This window comes from Lemur catta, chromosome 16 (assembly GCF_020740605.2).
Source record: "Lemur catta isolate mLemCat1 chromosome 16, mLemCat1.pri, whole genome shotgun sequence".
Classification (NCBI taxonomy): Eukaryota; Metazoa; Chordata; class Mammalia; order Primates; family Lemuridae; genus Lemur; species Lemur catta.
In genome coordinates this window covers 18849222-18868102 of record NC_059143.1, presented here as the reverse complement: position 1 = coordinate 18868102, position 18881 = coordinate 18849222, and the positions used below count along the sequence as shown (strand labels likewise).

At 46.7% G+C, this 18881-nt stretch overlaps 1 protein-coding gene across 3 annotated transcripts in view; it reads left to right on the top strand.

Moving 5' to 3' along the window:
* Positions 1 to 16893, top strand: part of KCTD1 (potassium channel tetramerization domain containing 1) — an 87763-nt gene extending 70870 nt beyond the window's left edge. For all 3 annotated transcript variants that reach the window (XM_045527336.1, XM_045527337.1, XM_045527335.1), the window contains exons 4-5: positions 11172 to 11477; positions 15947 to 16893. In XM_045527336.1, coding sequence (XP_045383292.1) covers positions 11172 to 11477; positions 15947 to 16105 — 465 coding nt within the window. In that variant the 3' untranslated portion in view covers positions 16106 to 16893. The remainder of the gene's footprint in view (positions 1 to 11171; positions 11478 to 15946) is intronic.
* The last annotated feature ends 1988 nt before the right edge of the window (positions 16894 to 18881 follow it).

Genomic DNA, 18881 nt, shown 5'->3' with positions numbered 1-18881 from the left:
ACAATGAGCACACCTTTGCATATTACTTAGGTAATTACAATAAATTTTTAAAATACAGTTGTCAAACAAGAAGTCGAATTATCACGGCTATAGACGTGTATATTAGTAAGGAAAACAGCCATAGGATTTCACTATGTTTTTTGCTAAGTTATGTATCACTATAACCTGGACTTCATCAGAAAAAGGTTTAGTTAGTGCAATACTGAAATCACTTCATTTTTAGGTGATTGCATTTCCAAATGCCCACTCAAAATCTCTGCCTGGATAGTTCATTGGCTCCTTAAATTTAAGCTGCCCCAAAATGAGCTCACCCTGCCTGTCTCCCCCTCTCTGCCGCCCCTGCCTGCACCACACTCAAAACCTGCTCCTCTTCCTTTGTATCGGATCTCAGTAAAAGATGCCCAAATCCACCTACTGGCTCAGAGCAAGAACCTGGGAGGCCTTCTGGACTTTTTCCTTTTCCCACTCCCACATATCTGTCAGTGTGTCTGTCATTTTACCTCCTGGATTCTTGAATCAATCACTGTTTGTCCCACCTCCCTAGCCCCAAGGCCCAGTAGGTCTCTCAGCTATTTGGAATGGCCTCATAACTGTTCTCACATCTCCCACCCTCACCCCTCATTGACCCACTCTCAGCATTGAAACCAGAAGATGCTTTTGTGTGTGTGTGTGTGTGTGTGTGTGTGTGTGTAAGAGAGAGAGACAGGGTATCGCTCTGATGCCCGCACTAGAGTGCGGTGGTGTGATCACAGCTCACTGCAACCTCCAGCCCCCAGGCTCAAGCTGTTCTCCTGCTTCAGCCTCCTGAGTAGCTGGGGCTACAGGCATGTGCCACCACGCTGGGCTCATTTTTCTATTTTTTTGTACGGACAGGTCTCCATCTTGCTCAGGCTGGTCTCGAACTCCTGGCCTCAAGCGATCCTCCCACCTTGGCTTCCCAAAGTGCTGGGATTACATGTATGAGCCACCTCGCCCGGCCAAGAGACGTTTTTTAAATTAAGCTTTTTTATTTTGACATCATTAGAGATTCTCATACAGTTGTCAGAAATAATAGAGACATCCTGTGTTACCTGTGTCTCCCCAATAATATCTTACAAAATTCTAGCATAACGTCGCAAGCAGGACATTGGCATTGATACAGTCAAGTACGGGACAGTTCCATCACCACAAGGATCCCCCTGCCCCTGTTGCCCTTTGATAGCCACACCCACTTTCCTCTCTCCCACCCCCATCTCCCACCCCATCCCTGACCAGGTGACACTGTCCAAAAAGGATGTTGTTTCATGACTTGCTCCTGCTGGAAGCTCTACAGAGACTTCCCCTTGTTCCTGGAGCAAACCCTACATCCACACAGAGTCCACACGGCCCGGAACACTCCAGCCCCTGCCCGCCCCACCAGCTCTCGCCCTGCAGGACTTCTCTTAGGTCCTCAGACACACCATCCTCTTGCCCCCGCAGAGCAGCCCCTCCTGTGCATCTCTGCAGCCTTCCCTCTGCCCTTCCCCAGCCTTTATTTACATCCAGGGCTCATCCAACTGATCACGTCCCCAGCAAGCCTTCCCAGCCTAGTCTAGCGTAGGTTTGCCTGTACCCCGATTCTCCGTGGTCACACACAGTACATTTGTCACCGTCTGTCTCTGTGGCTTAGCACAACATACCCAGCTGTAAGTGAGGGGTGCTTGCAGCTACTGACCGGAGTGAGAACAGCCAATTAACAGAGGCTTAAACTAATGATTTGTCTTTGTCACAGGAGAAGGCAGAGGTCCGTGGTTGTGGGCAGAGGCGTCTGCTCAGTGATGTTAGCGAGGACCAGAACTGTTTCTGTCTTTTTGTTTTGCCATCCTCAGTGTTGGCATTCTGGCCTCATGCCTGTCACCTCAGGGTCACAAGATGACAGCCACAGTTCCAGCCATCATGTCCTCATTCAAGGCAGGAAAAGGGGGCAAAAGGCGTTTTAACTCACAGGAGTGAGTTGTCCTTGTCAGAAGATCCTCTGGAAGATGTTCCCTTCATCTTTCATTGGCCAGAGCTGAGCCTCCCCTCACTTCAAAGGAGGCCGAGAAAGCGATTTTTCTTCTCTTTTGCAGCCTCTGTAGGGAGAGAAATGAGCAAGGGAGAGAGGCTGGGAATGGCTGTTGGGGAAGCTGGCTAGCAGTTTCTGTCACACAAGCTCGGCACCTGCCACATAGGCAGCATGTAGATCTCTGTGGCAGGAGTGAATGAATGCACGGATAGATAAATAGACGGATGGAGCGAATCACATTCAAACCTGACTCTGGCTCATACCAGTTAAACTAAAACCTGATCATATACTTTCTTGTATCTGGACTCTGGGTATTTTGTGTATATATCTTGACTTCCTTGGTATATGGTAAGGTTCTTGCAGGCAGGGACATTTTTATGTTTTTCTGCAGGACATTGTGTGCTGGGCACACCATTATTGCTTACTATTAATTAATTTAAAAACAGCAGAAAAGGGTCAAAAGAGCTACAGGGGGCCAGAAGCTAAATAGAAGTAGGCAATGTACTTCTCTTTAAAATCATGTAGGACTAAGTCAAAAATATAAAACAGGTATGTATATAATATCATCATCCTGTGCTACTTGTCAGGGTAATATATTTATTTATAATTCCCATTATTAAAAGGGTTGCAAACTCCAGGGAATCACAAAAGCATAAATTGGGATAATAACCATTCATTTTTAGTTGCAATATTTTCCAGAAACCGAGGTAGGTATTTCAAGCACATACTTTGGTTTAAGTCTCAGCACATAAACCTACACGGCAGGCGCTATTTTTCCTCCAAGAGCGTTCAGGTTAGACACTGGGGAGGGAAAACTGCCGCATGGAGTTCAGCGGTGGCCGATTCCTTAGGATCGTCACTTGAGGGCTCAGTCACTTCTGCGTAGGATGGGACATTTGCTTCTACGCACCTTCCAGGGGCCCTCAGAGACCTGCTATTCATCAATTCTAAATACAGAACACACCCTTTAATTGGCTAGGGATTTAGCTGTAGCCCACGCTTGGGGAAAAAAAATAAAAGCATGTCAAATGAAACTCACGTATACCAGAGCCTTGAAACCCTTCCCGCAGAACCTCTGAGTGACAGGCCATCAATTACAGTACAGGGTGTTCTGGAACCTGGGAGGGGCAGCAGAAGTGGCTGGAAGCTGAGTGGTCATTCTGCTCTTGTGGCCGAGGATGGAATTGCACAAACCGCAGCAGTTCGGTTTATGCGAATCCCAGATACAGACACACATCGGAGCTTCGGTCAGCGTGTCCTAAACAGCACTGCAGCTGCTTGCTCCCTTGTCAGAGGTTTTCTCCTGACCCTCGAAAAAGGGACACGGTTTTTTGCGTGTGCAGAGGATCTCTTTTACTGGGTGTGCCAGGGAGAGCGTTTACTGATTACCTGCTTCTCTCTCTAGCCAGTTAATGCTGGGTGAGCAAGTGCATGAAATCTTGAAATCGCAGCATCCTACATCCCTTAAGATCTCATTCCACAAATGTGCCATCTGAGCTAGACACCCATGTAACCATTTAGATAATTTCATATTTCAGAACAGCATTTAAGTGCCCTGGTTCCCACTGAAAGCCGCTGGGATCTGTTCTCTGGATAAGTGATTGCAGAACTTCTCTGCAGTGTTTTATTGTGGATGTATCTGTCCCTCTTCCCTTAGCTTTTCCCTCCCCCCGTTATACTGACTTGTTCATTGTTGCTTTAGTCCCTGCATATGAACATACACACACACACACACACACACACACACACACACACACACACACACACAGGGTTGCAATTTCCAGTACACCAGTAGTCTAGAGCTTTGGTCTTTTTTAACAGGCAACTATAAAAATCTCTCTCTCTCTCTCTAGCTTTTATTTTTAACATCTGTGTTGAGTGTCCCCATGTTGCTAACATCTTTTGTGGTCTCTCTGTATGAATGGCCACCATTCGTAGTCAGAGAGCAGGCAGCCCCCAACTTACCTAGCCCTGGATATGTTCAAAAGCCTATTGGTTATTTTTAATAAAGGTTTACTATTGTAGAAGAAGTACATGTACATTGTAGAAAATTTGAAAATATGGACAAACCAAAAAAAAACAAAGTCTAAACAGTGGCCTTCCAGATCTTTTTCTGTGCTTAATTTGGACAATAATCTCTACCTTTCTATTTTACAAAAATTTTATTGCCTGCAATACCACAACCATATTGGAATTTCCCTGCTTGACCCCAAAATGTTCTTTACAGGTAGTTTTTCCAAGACAGGGTCTGACCACATACTGAGTTAGGTTATGTCCTTTAAGCCTTTTGTTATCTGTCATGATTCCTTCTTATATGATACAGACTTGCTGAAGAGACCGGGCCAGTTGTCCTATAAAATGTCCCACTATCTGTATTTGTCTGGTTGTCTTGTCATATGTAGTTTCATTCAAATTAGCTGAGTGTGGCAATGTATGCCTGTAGTCCTAGCTACTCAGGAGGTTGAGGCAGGAGGATCGCATACGCCCAGGAGTTTGAGGCTGCAGTGAGCTACGATTCCACCACTGCTCTCCAGCTTGGGCAACAGAGCAAGATCTTGTCAAAGAAAGGAAAGGGGCCGGGCTCACACCTGTAATCTTAGCACTTTGGGAGGCTGAGGTGAGCGGATTGTTTGAGCTCAGGAGTTCAAGACCAGCCTGAGCAAGAGCAAGACCCCATCTCTACTAAAAATAGAAAGAAATTATCTGGACAGCTAAAAATATATACAGAAAAATTAGCCGGGCATGGTGGCACATGCCTGTAGTCCCAGCTACTCAGGAGGCTGAGGCAGGAGGATCGCTTGAGCCCAGGAGTTTGAGGTTGCTGTGAGGCTGACGCCAGGGCACTCTAGCCTGGGCAACAGAGTGAGACTCTGTCTCAAAAAAGAAAATTAAAAAAAAAAAAAAAGAAAGTAAGTCCTGCAGAGGTCTGTCTTTTCTTATGATGACTACTGCTCAGATGCTATCTTGGAAATGTGAAATATAAAATTGTCTCATTTCTCCTCATTTTCTTAGCACCCCTGCTTTGCTGGTGGCACCCCTGAAACACAGGTCCCCTGCCTCCTGGGGACCATGCACCACCCGAGGGGCCCAAGACAGGGTCCCGCTGTCCCGAGCGTGGGCATGAGAAGGGCTGCCAGGGCTCCTGGGAGGTACTGGGGACCTTCCCCAGAGGAAAGCCCTCTGTGCCCACGGCGCCTCCTGTGGCATCTGCCACATAAACAGATTTTTTAATGAAGGGGTGAGTGGTTGAGTTGCCCTTTGAGTGTAAGGAGCTGTCAACTACTCTGTAAAGCCTCAGGTCCAAGCAGGAGTTAAATAAATAAGCCTTTGAGCTGTTTTGTGGAGCAGTAAGCTGAGCAGCGGCCCCCAAGTCCCAATCCCCAGGACATGCGAATATGTTGCCTTATATGGCAAAAGGGACTTTGCAGATGTGATTAAGTTAAGGGTCTTGAGATGGGGAGATGATCCTGGGCAATCCAGGGGCCCTATGCAATCACAGGGTCCTTACAGGAGGGAGATGGGAGGGTGGGAGTCGGAGACCGCGAAGTGTGGAAGGAAGTGATGTGATTGCTGGCCACGAGCCAAGGGATGCCGGCAGCCTCTGGAAGGTAAAAGCCAACAATTTGTCCCTAGAGGCTCCAGAGGGAAGGCGGCCCTGCCAACACCTGGATTTCATGCCAGCGAGATCCATTTCAGACTTCTGACCTCAAGAACTGTATGAAAATAAATTTGTGTTGTTTTAAGCCACCAAGTTTGTGGTAATTTCTTACAGCAGCAGTAGGAAACCGATACACTGTATGTATCATTTTCCTCCCTCTAGAGAAAATACGTTCTGAATTCCAACTGTTTAACCAATATATAAGTTTTGGACATGTTTGCATTTTGGAGTCCACCCACGTTTACCTTCTCAGCCCACACGCCTGTCCTCAGGGTCTTAGGCAAGCTCATCTTTAAAATGAGATCTTGATCCTTCTGTCTCAAAAAAATTATTGTAAATCTCAAAAAAACATTATTTTAAAAACACGTATTCTAGGATTTTAAAATCATGTAGACATGATAGTCGGTCTGTAACCAGTTTCCCTTTAACTGGTTATGGAGCTAGGCAAGAAATACGGACGACGCTTTCTCAGTCATAGCAGATAAAGCGGACGCAGGAGCAGGGGAGATCGGTGACAGCATCTGGAACATTCTTGAGTTGCTTTGCTGAGATGAGAGTGCATCGCTCAGAAGGGATGAAAAGTGGGTGCTCTAGATTTGTTCCCTTCAGAAGAGCTAGTGTCAAGCCTGCTGCGGCCCCATAAACTCCTGCCTGTTTCCACCAAGTACCTCGAAAACTAGAGCCCACGTCGTCTGGGGTTTGTAAAAGCCAAAGAAAGGACATTGTCAGACCAGAACCGAGGCCTCAGGACAAACTTCAGAAGATTGAGAGACCTGAAGGAAATGAGCACAAGGCCAGAGAATGGAAAAGGAAACAGGCTAAACTTTAAAAAACACGGGATTTAGATAGCAAAATTAAATGATCCTGCTTAAGGAAGGACAGGAGGCGTCTAGAGAAAGCAGGGACGGGACCGACTGCTTGGCTGGGAGTCTGCTGATGAGCCGAGACTGGCCGGGGGCATGAGGGAGTGTAGCAGGACAGTGACAAGGGGCCTGCGGACAAAACGGCCGGCCGGTGGGAGCCTGCCCGTGCAGAAGATGGTAACACAACGAGAAGGACCTTTTCCGTTCCCCGGGCCAGCCCATGCTTAGAGGCAAGTCAGCGTGGTGAGCCCTCCGCCGAGTGACACCCACGTGTGCTCAGCTGTCCTCTGCTGTCTGATCCCCCCAGCACAGACAGCAGCCATCCCCTGGAAGCCGGATGGGACAGCACAGGAAAGGAGAAAACGGAGCCAGGATCGTGGAGAGAGAGTAAAAGAACACCTGGCAGCCTAAAGCAGTTCAAGGTTAAGCCCATGAGACTATCTCCCAGGCGCAGGGTGGCCTTCAGGCCCTTCTAAGCCTTCACTTAAACAACCCCAGTGGGATCCTTGAGATCCGAAAGTCTAAAACGGGCCGTTGTTTCCCTAATTTTCCAAGCGCAGATAATGATGAATTTGAGCAACATTGGCTTGGGAGGCACTCTGTCCATCCGTGGCCAGATGTCAGGGTGGATTATTAAACACAGGGTTTGTGAACTTAGAGGAAAAACAGATGGTGAGGACTCCGAGTCAGCGTAGGGGGGGACTTCTAACCCCAAGTCCAGTTGGCCTCAGTCCCTTTGGGTTATAATAGGCAAAATGGTAGATCAGGGCTTCATCATGGACATGAACTCATAGAACATTAGGGCTGGAAGCCACTTCAATGTAATTCATTTCCCTCATTTTACAGATGAGGAAGCTGAGCCCTAAACAGTTAAGGAGAACCCCTAGGCAGGACAGACTTAGGGCCCTCCCAGAACTGCACCCTTACCCCATATCCCCCCCAAATGCACGGCACAGCATTTCAACAAGACACCTAGCAAGTGCCACAGTCGTGGGCTGGATGGTCTTAGAATTACAGGTTTTATAACTGCTTAAATGGCCAAAATCAGAGTCGTCATTCCTTACCTGATCATCAGCCTGAACAAAGGGCCGTGTATCATAGCCATGTCCTCTCAGTACTTTAAGAAATAATTCACATATAGAAACAGAACAGCCAGTTCAAAGTGACACAGAAATGAGAGGGAGACCTAGAGCATTGAATGAGAGAATCCAGTTTTCCCAGTAAGTTGGAATAAATTTAGAACCTACAGTGTGAAAGTTAACAGGGGACAAATAAAAAAGGATTTAAATTTTTTCACAAATGCTGAATGAGAAAGGCCTAGCTCTGGCCCAGTGCGGTGTCTCATACCTATAATTCTAGCACTCTGGGAGGCCAAGGTAGAAAGATTGCTTGAGGCCAGGAGTTTGAGACCAGCCTGAGCAGGAGCAAAACCCCATCTCTACAAAAAAAATAGAAAAATTAGCTGGGAGTGGTGGCACGTGCCTGTAGTCCCAGCTACTCAGGAGGCTGAGGCAGGAAGATCCCTTGAGCCCAGGAGTTTGAGGTTGCAGTGAGCTAGGATGACACCACTGCACTCTAGCCTGGGCAACAGAGCAAGATCCTATCACAAAAAGAAAAAAAGAAAGACAGACCTAGCTCCTGGCTCCTCTTGTGAAAAAGGTGTAGGGATTTCACTATAAGCAAAACGTGAACTAATAGAGTCAGGGCAGTGCTAAGAAAGGTAACACGGCCTACACCGTGTGGTAGGCAGAATAATGTCCCCGCAAAGATGTCCACGTCCTAATTCCTGGAAGCGATGACTATGTCACCTTACGTGGCAGAAGGGACTTTGCAGAGGTGACGAAGTTAAGGATCTGGAGACGGAGAAATGATCCTGGGATTTCTGGGTGTGCTCAGGGCAATGACAAGGCTCCTCATGAGTGAAAGGGAGAGGTGGGGTGGGGGACATGAGGGACGGCAACGTGACAACAGAAGCAGAAATAGGAATGACTCAAGGCCAGGACCCAAGGACTGGGAGCAGCCTCCGGAAGCTGGGAAAGGCAAGGAAGTGGGGTGTCCCCTAGAGCTTCTAGAATAACCACAGCCTTGATGACGCATTTTAGACTTTGGACTTTCTCCTATGACCAGAACTACAAGAGGATAAATTTGTGTAGTTTTAAGCCACTAAATGTGTGGAAATGGTTACAGCAGCAATAGGAAACCAGTACAGGCTGCATTAACAGTCGTTAGTGCCTGGCCAAACAGCGGTGGTACAAGGCTCTCATTAGATCGCGTCTGAAGTGTCAGGTTCGGTTCTGGTTTAGGTTGTAGGAAGGAAGCATGTTGACAAAGTCAAGTACACAGCAGGTGTTGAAAAACACCTCAGAGTCAACAAATGTGAAAGAGCTGAAAAGATTCGGTATTTTCAGCCTGAAAAATATTAAGACAAAACTGTTGTCCTCAAATGTGTGAAGGGTTAATGTGTCAATGAGAGATTAAAATCACTGAAACCCCAGAGGGCAGAATTAGAACAATTAAGTTGGTATTACAGGGAAATTCAGGTCTTTCTAGTGATAGTTACAACAATCAGAGTTGCCAGCAAAGTAAATTCTGTGCCTTCTTAGGTAGTAAGCTTCCCGTCGCTGGAAGCATTCAATCAGAGGCTGAATGGTCACTATTTAGTGTTGTTGGAAAGCATTCCTCCACAGGGTTAAGGTTAGTGAAGAAGGCTGCGTTAAGCACCTTTGCTCTAGGATTTGAAGACTTTATGGCTCTAGAAAGACAAGGTGTATTTTCACCAGCGTCCGGATCCTTCCTTGTGCTAAAATTCATAATTAAATCTCGCAGGAAAATAAAAAGTCGTAGCGGAATTTCTCGCTTTTATTGCCTGCATAACTCTCAGTGCTGTTTTTAAATCTCCTCGAGAGCTGTCATGTTGATAAGTAAGTAAAGTATTTAGGTCAGCATCTCACAGTTGGTGCAATGCAAAGACGGCAAAGCCCCGTGGTGGGGCCCCGGGTAGACCCGGAGGGACCTGCGGAGTCTCCCCACTCCCACCCCTCGGGCTGGGCTGCGGGCCCCAGTTCTGCCCTGTCTTCGGAGTGGCCACACCTCGGCCTAGTTCTCAACTCCTCACGGCAAAACGGGCCTCCTATGGGGCAGCAGGCTGAGCAGGCAGGAACATGTGCAAGGAAGATTATCAGAGCAGTGGGTTCCTTCCCTGTGACAACCAGGACTCCTGTGGTCATGGGGTTGCCGGGAGAAGGACCGAATAAAGAGGCCGCCCACTCTAAGGTGAGCATCAGCGACAGCATCTTCCACCGGGCCCAAGTTTCCCAATGTGGAACGTGGCTTTCCCCAGCGAGAATCCCCAAGTACTCTCCTCTCTCCTGTTTTCTCTGGAAGCCGTGAATAATGCTGTTGCTGCTTGATTTGCAAGAGAAACAGCAAAGTGCAAAATAAAAATAGTTCTCCCCTGGTCACCCTGCTTCTCGTGCTCCATCCCCTCCCCACAGCAGGGGCGTCCTGGAGGCGCTCGGGCTCTCCTGCGGGCACCGGGCACCCCCTGCCAGCACCTGCCCACGGGAGGAAGGCAGAAAGGCCTGTGTCAGTTGATTAAAACGTGCTTAGTCAACGTGTCTGGACAAGCATCCACTTATCTCACACCCAGAAATGATTGTGGCCATAGCTACGTTTAGACATAATATTGACCTGCTTGTTACCATCCTCCCCCAGTTGCTGCCTCTCCCTCACTCGCCTTTGTCTTCCCATTCAGTGGCTTATGTGTGTTTTAGTACCTGTTTGTTACATTTCTGTTTAAATTCAATAGTTTGTTTTTTTTTTTTTTTAAGGCTAGAGAAAAAGAACCATACCTACGGACTGGGTGACTTGCTCTCAGAAATGGACTAGTTAGTTTCCTTTTTTGTACCTGTATCTTGCAGAAGTTGAAGCCTGACATTGTTTGCCTCTAACTTTATGATGACGCCACCAACAGGTGGTGGAGGTTGGAGCGTCAGCCTACCAAATCTCCATCGGCCCCCCCCAGACCATCACAGATCCACACCCCTATTGAAGGGAAAGCAGGTGTTTGCCCTCCAGGTGCCCAACCCCGACTGTCTCCAGCCCCACTTCTGCCATCTTGCTGCCTCACACCCCCCTGTGGCGAGTTCTGGAGCTGCCACCAAAGGGGACCAGGAGTGTGTGGTTCTGGGGAAGGGTCCACATTGCCACACTTGTGCCTCACCTTAAGGCATGTGTTCCATCTGAGAGGATAGAAATGGGATTCCCACCAATACAATCAAACTTGAACTACCCGGAGGCATTTTTCTACTAAAAGAGACAAGTTTGGGCTGAATCCTTTCACACATCTCAGTTTTCTCTTCTGCAAAATGGGATAGTAATGGTTCCTAATCCACTGGACAGTGATGAGGGTTACGAGACTTACATAAAGCCCCTTTAATCCCCTCCGCTCCTTCTGTCACCACTGGTGAACGAATGCAAATTGAGCCTTCACAAACACGCGCCTGAGCAATGCCCACCCAGATTTGATTATTGAAATAACAGAGGTGGGAAAAAAACCACCTCTTAAATGCGGACGTGTTCAGTAATTTATATTTTGCGCTGTGAAATACCCTTTTATTTTTTTCAGGACTACACTTTGTTATATGAAGAGGCAAAATATTTTCAGCTTCAGCCCATGTTGTTGGAGATGGAAAGATGGAAGCAGGACAGAGAAACGGGTCGCTTCTCCAGGCCTTGTGAGTGCCTCGTGGTGCGTGTGGCCCCGGACCTCGGAGAAAGGATCACACTCAGCGGTGACAAATCCTTGATAGAAGAAGTGTTTCCAGAGATAGGTGACGTGATGTGCAACTCCGTCAACGCCGGCTGGAATCACGACTCAACGCACGTCATCAGGTTTCCACTCAATGGCTACTGTCATCTCAACTCAGTCCAGGTACAGTGTTGCTGTACACCATGTGGCATCGAGTGTCACTCTTACCACTGTTACTTACCCTTGGCTTCAGGTAGTGCCTTTCCTCCAAGACCTGAGAAAGTCACGTGGTAAGACGTCTGCTGGGGAGGTGATTTATCGCCTCTCTACAGCACCCGTTCAGTCACTGCACAGATCTTTATTGGACACATGCAACTGGGCCAGGTGCTGGGATAAGTGACAGAGACACAGAAAAGAACAAGACAGCTGGGCGCAGTGGCACACACCTGTAGTCCCAGCCACTCAGGAGGCCGAGGAGGGAGGATCACTTGAGCCCAGGAGTTTGGGGCCAGCCTGGGCAATGTAGTGAGACCCTCTCTCAAAAAAAAAAAAGAAAGAGAGAGAACAAGACAGCTCTATGTTCATGGAACTTGCATTATGGAAGTGGGGTAGGGGGCAAATAATCCACATAAATATATTGCCCATTGCCGGGTGCGGTGGCTCACACCTGTAATCCTAGCACTTTGGGAGGCCGAGGCAGGAGGATCACTTGAAGTTAGGAGTTAGAGACCAGCCTGAGCAAGAGTGAGACCCTATCTCTATAAAAAATAGAAAAATTAGCAGGGTGTGGTGGCACACCTCTGTAGTCCCAGCTACTTGGGAGGCTGAGGCAGGAGGATCACTTGAGCCCAGGAGTTTGAGGTTGCTGTGAGCTAGGCTGACGCCACTGCATTCTAGCCAGGGTGACAGAGCGAGATTCTGTCTAAAATATATGTGTGTGTGTGTGTGTGTGTGTGTGTGTGTGTGTGTGGCCCAGGTAGTGGTAAGAGGATATTTGGGGTACAGTATTCCATGCAGAGGGATGGCAGTCTCTGCAGACCTGAGGTGGAGGTGTGCTTGGCATATCGGTGACTGTCAGGAAAGCCAGCGTGGCTTGAAGAAGTGAGTCAGGGAGAGAGAGTGCCAGGACACAGGCCAGCAGAGCCCAGGGACAGATCGTGAAGAGCCTGGCAGGGCTCTAGGATTGTTTTGGTTTCTTTCGGTTTTGGTTCATTTGCCTGTGTGAGTTGAGTGGAAAGCCATTGGAGGATTTTAAGCAAAAGAGCCACCTGACAAAAATCGTATTTTAAAATGAATATGCCAGCAGCAGGTGGCACACAGAAGGAAGGAGACCAGTGAGAAAGCCGCAGTTCTCTGGCGACGGCTGCGGGTTGTAGGGATGACGGCTGTGTCCGGGATGACTGGGATGTTTGGTGGAGGAACTGGATGAGTGGGATCGCCGTGCCCTGAGACGGGGAAGTGTGTGGGAGCAGGAGACTTGGGGGGGGGGGCGGATTTCAGCACTGTGGTTTGTACCACGTGAGGGGGGCCAGGTGCCGTGGGTGTCTGGGTGCTGGTGTGAGGTGTCATCATCTTGGCTAACGCGTGCCGGGCACCGACTCTGCCCTACCCCGGGCTGCGGCCTGAGCATGCACCGGCTTCCCGTAGCAACCCGGAGAGGCAATCGCGGCTGATCCCGTCTCGCTGACGAGGAAACAGGGTCACACCTGGGTCTGGACTCCAGCTGCCTGACACAAAACTATTTGAAGTCCATGGAATGAGGGGTTTTCTCCCCCCTCTTTTTAAAATTGTAATATTTCATCAACAAGACCTTTACCAAAGTGCAAAGACTAGAAACACCCATTATACGATGCCGCCTCTCGGGGACTGTTCCACAGCTATTTGTAATTTTGAAAATTTGTGAACCGATGTCTGAGAGCAGAAGAGCAGAAAACTCTGGCAGAAAATGACCCCTAAGCATGCTAGAGGAAGGCGCGCACACACACATGCACACGCACACACACACGCACACACACGCACACACACACATGCACACACACGCACACACACACATGCACACACACGCACACACACATGCACACACACACACATGCACACACACGCACACACACATGCACACACACACATGCACGCGCGCGCACACACACATGCACGCGCGCGCACACACACGCACACACACGCTCCCAGGCAGCGAGCAGGGACATTCACATTCTCACCTGCGCGGATGGCGCCCCCTGGAGGTGTGTGGCACTCCCGCAGTGCCCTGCCCGAGAGTTCCTGAGCTTCTGTTGTTTAAAAAGGCCCTAAAGCCCAGAAAGCCTGTCCTCCCCCACATACACACCCTGTCCTGCCCCGGCGCTCACTGGAGCGGAGGGAAGGGCAGAACCCGTCAGAGCTGGGCGGGGAAGGCCTGGCCCCCATCCCCCGGCCAGTGGGTAACTGCCACCAGTCCATACGCTCGCCGCGTTTCCCGGCTCAGATGTGCAAATCTGCACCTGGATTAATGTGCTCGTCCGACACAGCCCTGACCCGCTCTTGCTCCCAGGGGCCTGTAGGCACACAGAGACTTTGCAATAAGGCATATGACACCTGACAGCCCATTGAGCGATTTTAACATTCCCAAATGATTGCTCCATTCCAGGAACTTTGCTATTAACACGTTGATGTTTAAAAGGTAATGGCTTCATAAGCTATTTGCATTACATTGAAATAAGCTTTTGACCACATCCAAGGTAACACTGGATCATACTGAGTAATTATCATATTACGGCTGTCAGACCCCCAGGGAGGAAAAGCTAAGATTTCCTATATTAGCAATTTGGCGACCTTAACCACGCTGAAAGAAAACGGACATCACAGTTAGGTTCGTTATTGTTCACGGCTTCCTCACCTTGTATTCCCTCTCCTAATCGGGGCAAAAACTCCTTTCCAGTGCAGTGGTTTGGCCAGGCAGACTGGGGTGCTTCTTGCTGACAAGCTACCTTCCTGCCTCGACTGGGAAATTCTTGGAGTGAGCTGTTCTTTGTCTTTTTATTTACCTGCCACCAAAGCATGTCTTGCTTTGGAACTTAGGGATTGTTTTCTTCATCCTATCCTTGTGCTGACTGGTACGTGTGTGCGCTGTGAATTCACCTACAGAAATAGAGCACTGCAGGGTAGAATGTTAACTTTGTTTTTGTAAAGACTTCTTTTTTTAATTTGCCAACATGCATTTGAGTTTTTAATTTTTAGAAAACATACTCTCTTGTTTTCCAACCTCATCTAGTAAGCTATTTTGCAAGGTAGCAGATTATATTCCATATAGAAGTAGATGACTGGCCAGGCAAAGTGGCTCACACCTGTAATCCCAGCACTTTGGGAGGCTGAGGTGGGAGGATTGCTTGAGGCCAGGAGTTTGAGGTTGCTGTGAGCTATGATCGCACCATGGCACTGCAGCCTGAATGACAGAGTGAGACCTTGTCTCAAAAAAAAAGTAGATGACTAAAATTTATTAAAAATAATCTTAGTGGCAACTAAAAATAATAATTAAAAAACAGTAAAGGTTCACTTATATTGACTACGTTTTGAGTTATTTCGTAACATTAAATTTCCTTCCAAAAAAAGTTTGTGGTAGGCATTTTTTCAAAGTTATAATTGAGTCATCTTGCTATTAGAGCAGTGTAGAAGTGATGTAATTATGCTCAGAACTCTGGCAGGGAACATTTGCAAGTCTGATGTTTATTGGATTTCTAAAGAAAAAGAGTGCTCTAGGTCAGTTTCCTGTAATTTTGCCTATCTAAGAGGTGGAGTTACTATTTCCTGCTTTTAAGAGTGTCAGACATGTACTAACAAACCCAGAGATCTTTCTGGCATTAGGTGTTTGATTTCAAAATTGAAGAGCAGATTCTATGGCTTATGTTTAAATGAGAAGTTTAGAATATCTTTATTTTGGATATATTTTCTAATACATAGTCATTGCATTTATTCTTGCCTCCTTAAATGCATGCAAGGAGGACATAGAATAAATCTATTTCAAATGCTACAAACTTGTAGAAAAACCTCCACTGTCTTCAGTAGCCTATTTGTTCTGCTACTGAAATTACATCAATCTCCCAAGCTGAAATATAGATTGTTCACTCTGTATTGGGAAACTCGAACAATAGCAGAGTTGAGGTACAAGTGAATCACTGGCTAAGTAAATTCAAATATCATTGTCTTTCCATATCCTTTATCATCTCATAGAATATGTTTTAGTGATACATGAGCTTTGAAACCTGAACCCTCATTTTTGGCAGAGAAGACAGCATTGAATATACAGAAAACATTGGATTTGAGGCCAAAAAGACCTGAGTTGGAAGCCCAGTACCATCACTTACTAGCCATGAGCCTTAGTTTTCTCATCTATAAAATGGGACTAACACCGCCGAGTGTTGTAACCAGCATGTATGAAGCAAGCGTGTGAAGGCACGTGTTAGGTATTAGAAATGTTTGCTCCCTCCCTCCTGCCCTTTAAGCCAGGGTCTTGCTTTGAAAGAAGCTCAAAGAGATACAAGGGTTGGATGAGGGGGACCAGAGCTGCACACGATCTCAAACTTGGGAACAGTCTTTCGGGGAGTTAATATGGCCAGTGACTTACCTGGCCCCTAACCAATGCTTGTCTTGGCCCCTCGCAGGTCCTCGAGAGGTTGCAGCAAAGAGGATTTGAAATCGTGGGCTCCTGTGGGGGAGGAGTGGACTCTTCCCAGTTCAGCGAGTACGTCCTGCGGCGGGAACTGAGGAGGATGCCCCGCGTACCCTCGGTCATCCGGATAAAGCAAGAGCCTCTGGACTAAATGGACATATTTCTTATGCAAAAAGGAAAACATACACGACAAATTAATGCAAACAACCAAGGAACATTTATGTGCAGTTGGGACAGCAAACCAAGTCCTGGACCTAAAATTGAATAAAAGACACATTTATATCCAATAGAGACCACACCTGTATTCATATGGGAACAATTGGAATAGTGATATCCTCAAGGTGTAAAAAAATATATAAATATATATATATATGTCAAAAGGTAGGAAATGCAAAAAAAGAGAAAAAAAGAGGTGATAGCTGCAGTTGGTGCTGTGATGGCCGTCAAGTGTCCTGGGCCTCCCGAGGCCCCTGACCGATCAACAAGCCATGAGCGGTGAGGCCACACTCTCCTTCCAGTCTCCATTGCCAACAGCCGTCCATCCTTTCTTTTTCCTTTGTCTTTCTTTTTCCTTTTTTTTTTTTTAAAAAAAAAAAAAAACAAAACAAAAAAACAAAAACACCTTGAATCGAGTTTCTTTGCATATGGAGGTTTTATGTCTCTCTTTAGGTGGGGACCAGGCAGGACTTCAGGAAAACTCTCATGAGCACATTGCGTTTGGAAGACGTTAGACATGAAATTTTAAATGTAGTTTGTACAGAAGTCACACATTTTTGTCTGCCTCACAGATGTGAACTTTCCTTTGTTTTTAAACTGATCAGTTTTGCAAAAGGGGCCAGAATTATTCCTTGTTAGAGTTGCTCCAGTTTGAGTCCACTGCTTTCCTACAATTTTTCAAATTTTATAATGTATTAAATACAATAAACTCTGTTTAAAAAATAAGGTCTGTGTGAAACACACGTGTTGGGGGTGAGGCTGGATTAAAATGAAGTTTTTCTTTTTTTTTTATACATTTTCCGTGTCGAGCATCAAAAAGAGGCCTTAAAGCCGGGGCCGGTTTTGAAGTCAAAACCCACAAAAGGATAAAGACGTCATCACCTGTTCTAGACAGTTCTCTTCCGACTAAGCAAATGTTATTTCCTGGGCTTTGATATTCTGCGTTGGTTAGCAAGATACAGCTTCCCTCTTATGCAGTGTTCAGTTACCCCTTATTTCAGCTATCTATTTATGCAGAGCAAACCATGCCAAAACTTACGAGCTTAGAACAACATTTTATTCTGTCTTGTGACTCTGTGATTCTCGTGGTTAACTGCCCTTCGCTAGGCTTCTTCTCCACGTGATGTCATCCAGGCGCATGACTGGGCTGGGATGTCCCAGATGGCTGCCAGTTGATACTGGCTGTTGGCCTCCGTGTGGCCGGGGCTGCTCTAGCTGGATTTCGAGAAGGAGGCAGGGGAAGCCGCAGTCCTCCGAGAGCCTGGGCCTGGAGCTGCACGTGCACTTCTGCTGTCTCCTGTCGCTTGAACAAAGCCAAAATCCACCTCCTGTTGGGGACAGTAACAAAGAATATGTGACCAACTTGAATCTACCATAAACACCTTTCAAAAAAAATCTTAAATGTAGGGCATTATGGCTTTGGAAGAAGTAGGAAAAAAAAAAATCTCAGGGCCAGAACGATCACTTTATTATGAGCCAGAGAGGTAAGAAACCTGAGATTTCAATATCGCTTTAGAATGAAGTCTTCGGCTTTTCCAAGATATTATTAGTGACCCTTGTGCCTCTGTGAGCCCTGCGCTTGCCTGTCTTCCTTTCTTCCTCTTTCTCAGTCCAGACACTCAAAATAAACCTGCCGTGCTGGTAAGATTGACAGGTAAACTAGGATGTATTTCTGCTGCAGAGAAGCTTCCTGTAGTGATGGGCTATTTCCATCCTGAACTGACTTTCTTTTTTTTAAATTAAAAAGTCTGTGCCTGAGGATGCTAGTAATGAAAATATCTCTGGCTTCTGAAACTAAAAGCAGGCTGTTAATGGCTCCTATCACTCCCTGAAACACAGAGGCGGCCCAAACACTGAATTGCTTTAATGACTGCCAGCCCGGCTTCCACATTGTTGTGTAATTTCCCTTTATCTGAGACTAATACAACCCTGTCTGGGATGGGGACAGACAGGGCTATTCCTACCAGCTGCTCGGTCATCCACGGGCTACTGAAAGGAGAATAAAATTGCTCTGTGATTTACTAGCAATCCATTCTCATCAGACAACATTTCTTAAAATCCAGAACTCAAGGGGCTCACTTTGGGACTCTGGTGGTTATTGTCATCAGTTAACACTGACCCAGCACGTCCTACGTGCAGTTAGTACCATCCCAACCAAATACTCACTTTATTCTTTTATAAATTTTTAGGTCCGTTTATATGACTACAACCCAAATGCTCATTCTTTCTACAAAAACTCTCATCTAAGTCAATGGAGCAAGCATTTCACTTGCAATTTTCACATTTTTAGATCTTAGAACATATAGATTCCCAGATACCAAAGTACTTCGGGAAAGAGATCAATAAAAATATAATTGAGTCACAACCTTATTTTTTTCACTACTTTCTATTATCCAATATACAGTTCATATGCAAATTTCACCATTGTCTCAATAAGGATCTTCAGAGCTATTTTTCCCCAGAGGATCTGATCAAGGATCATGCATTGCATTTATCAATAATATCCCCCCCGCTTTTTTTTTTTTTTTTGGTCTTTCCATGACATCAACTTATTTGAAGAATCTAGGCCAATTGTTTCGTAGATTGTTGCACAATCTGGATTTGTCTGATTGGTTCCTTATTGGTAGAGTCAGGTTAATTTTTTAGGGGTGAGGGGAGAACACTACATAGGCGATGTCATGTCCTCGTTGCATCACATCACAGGGGTCAGT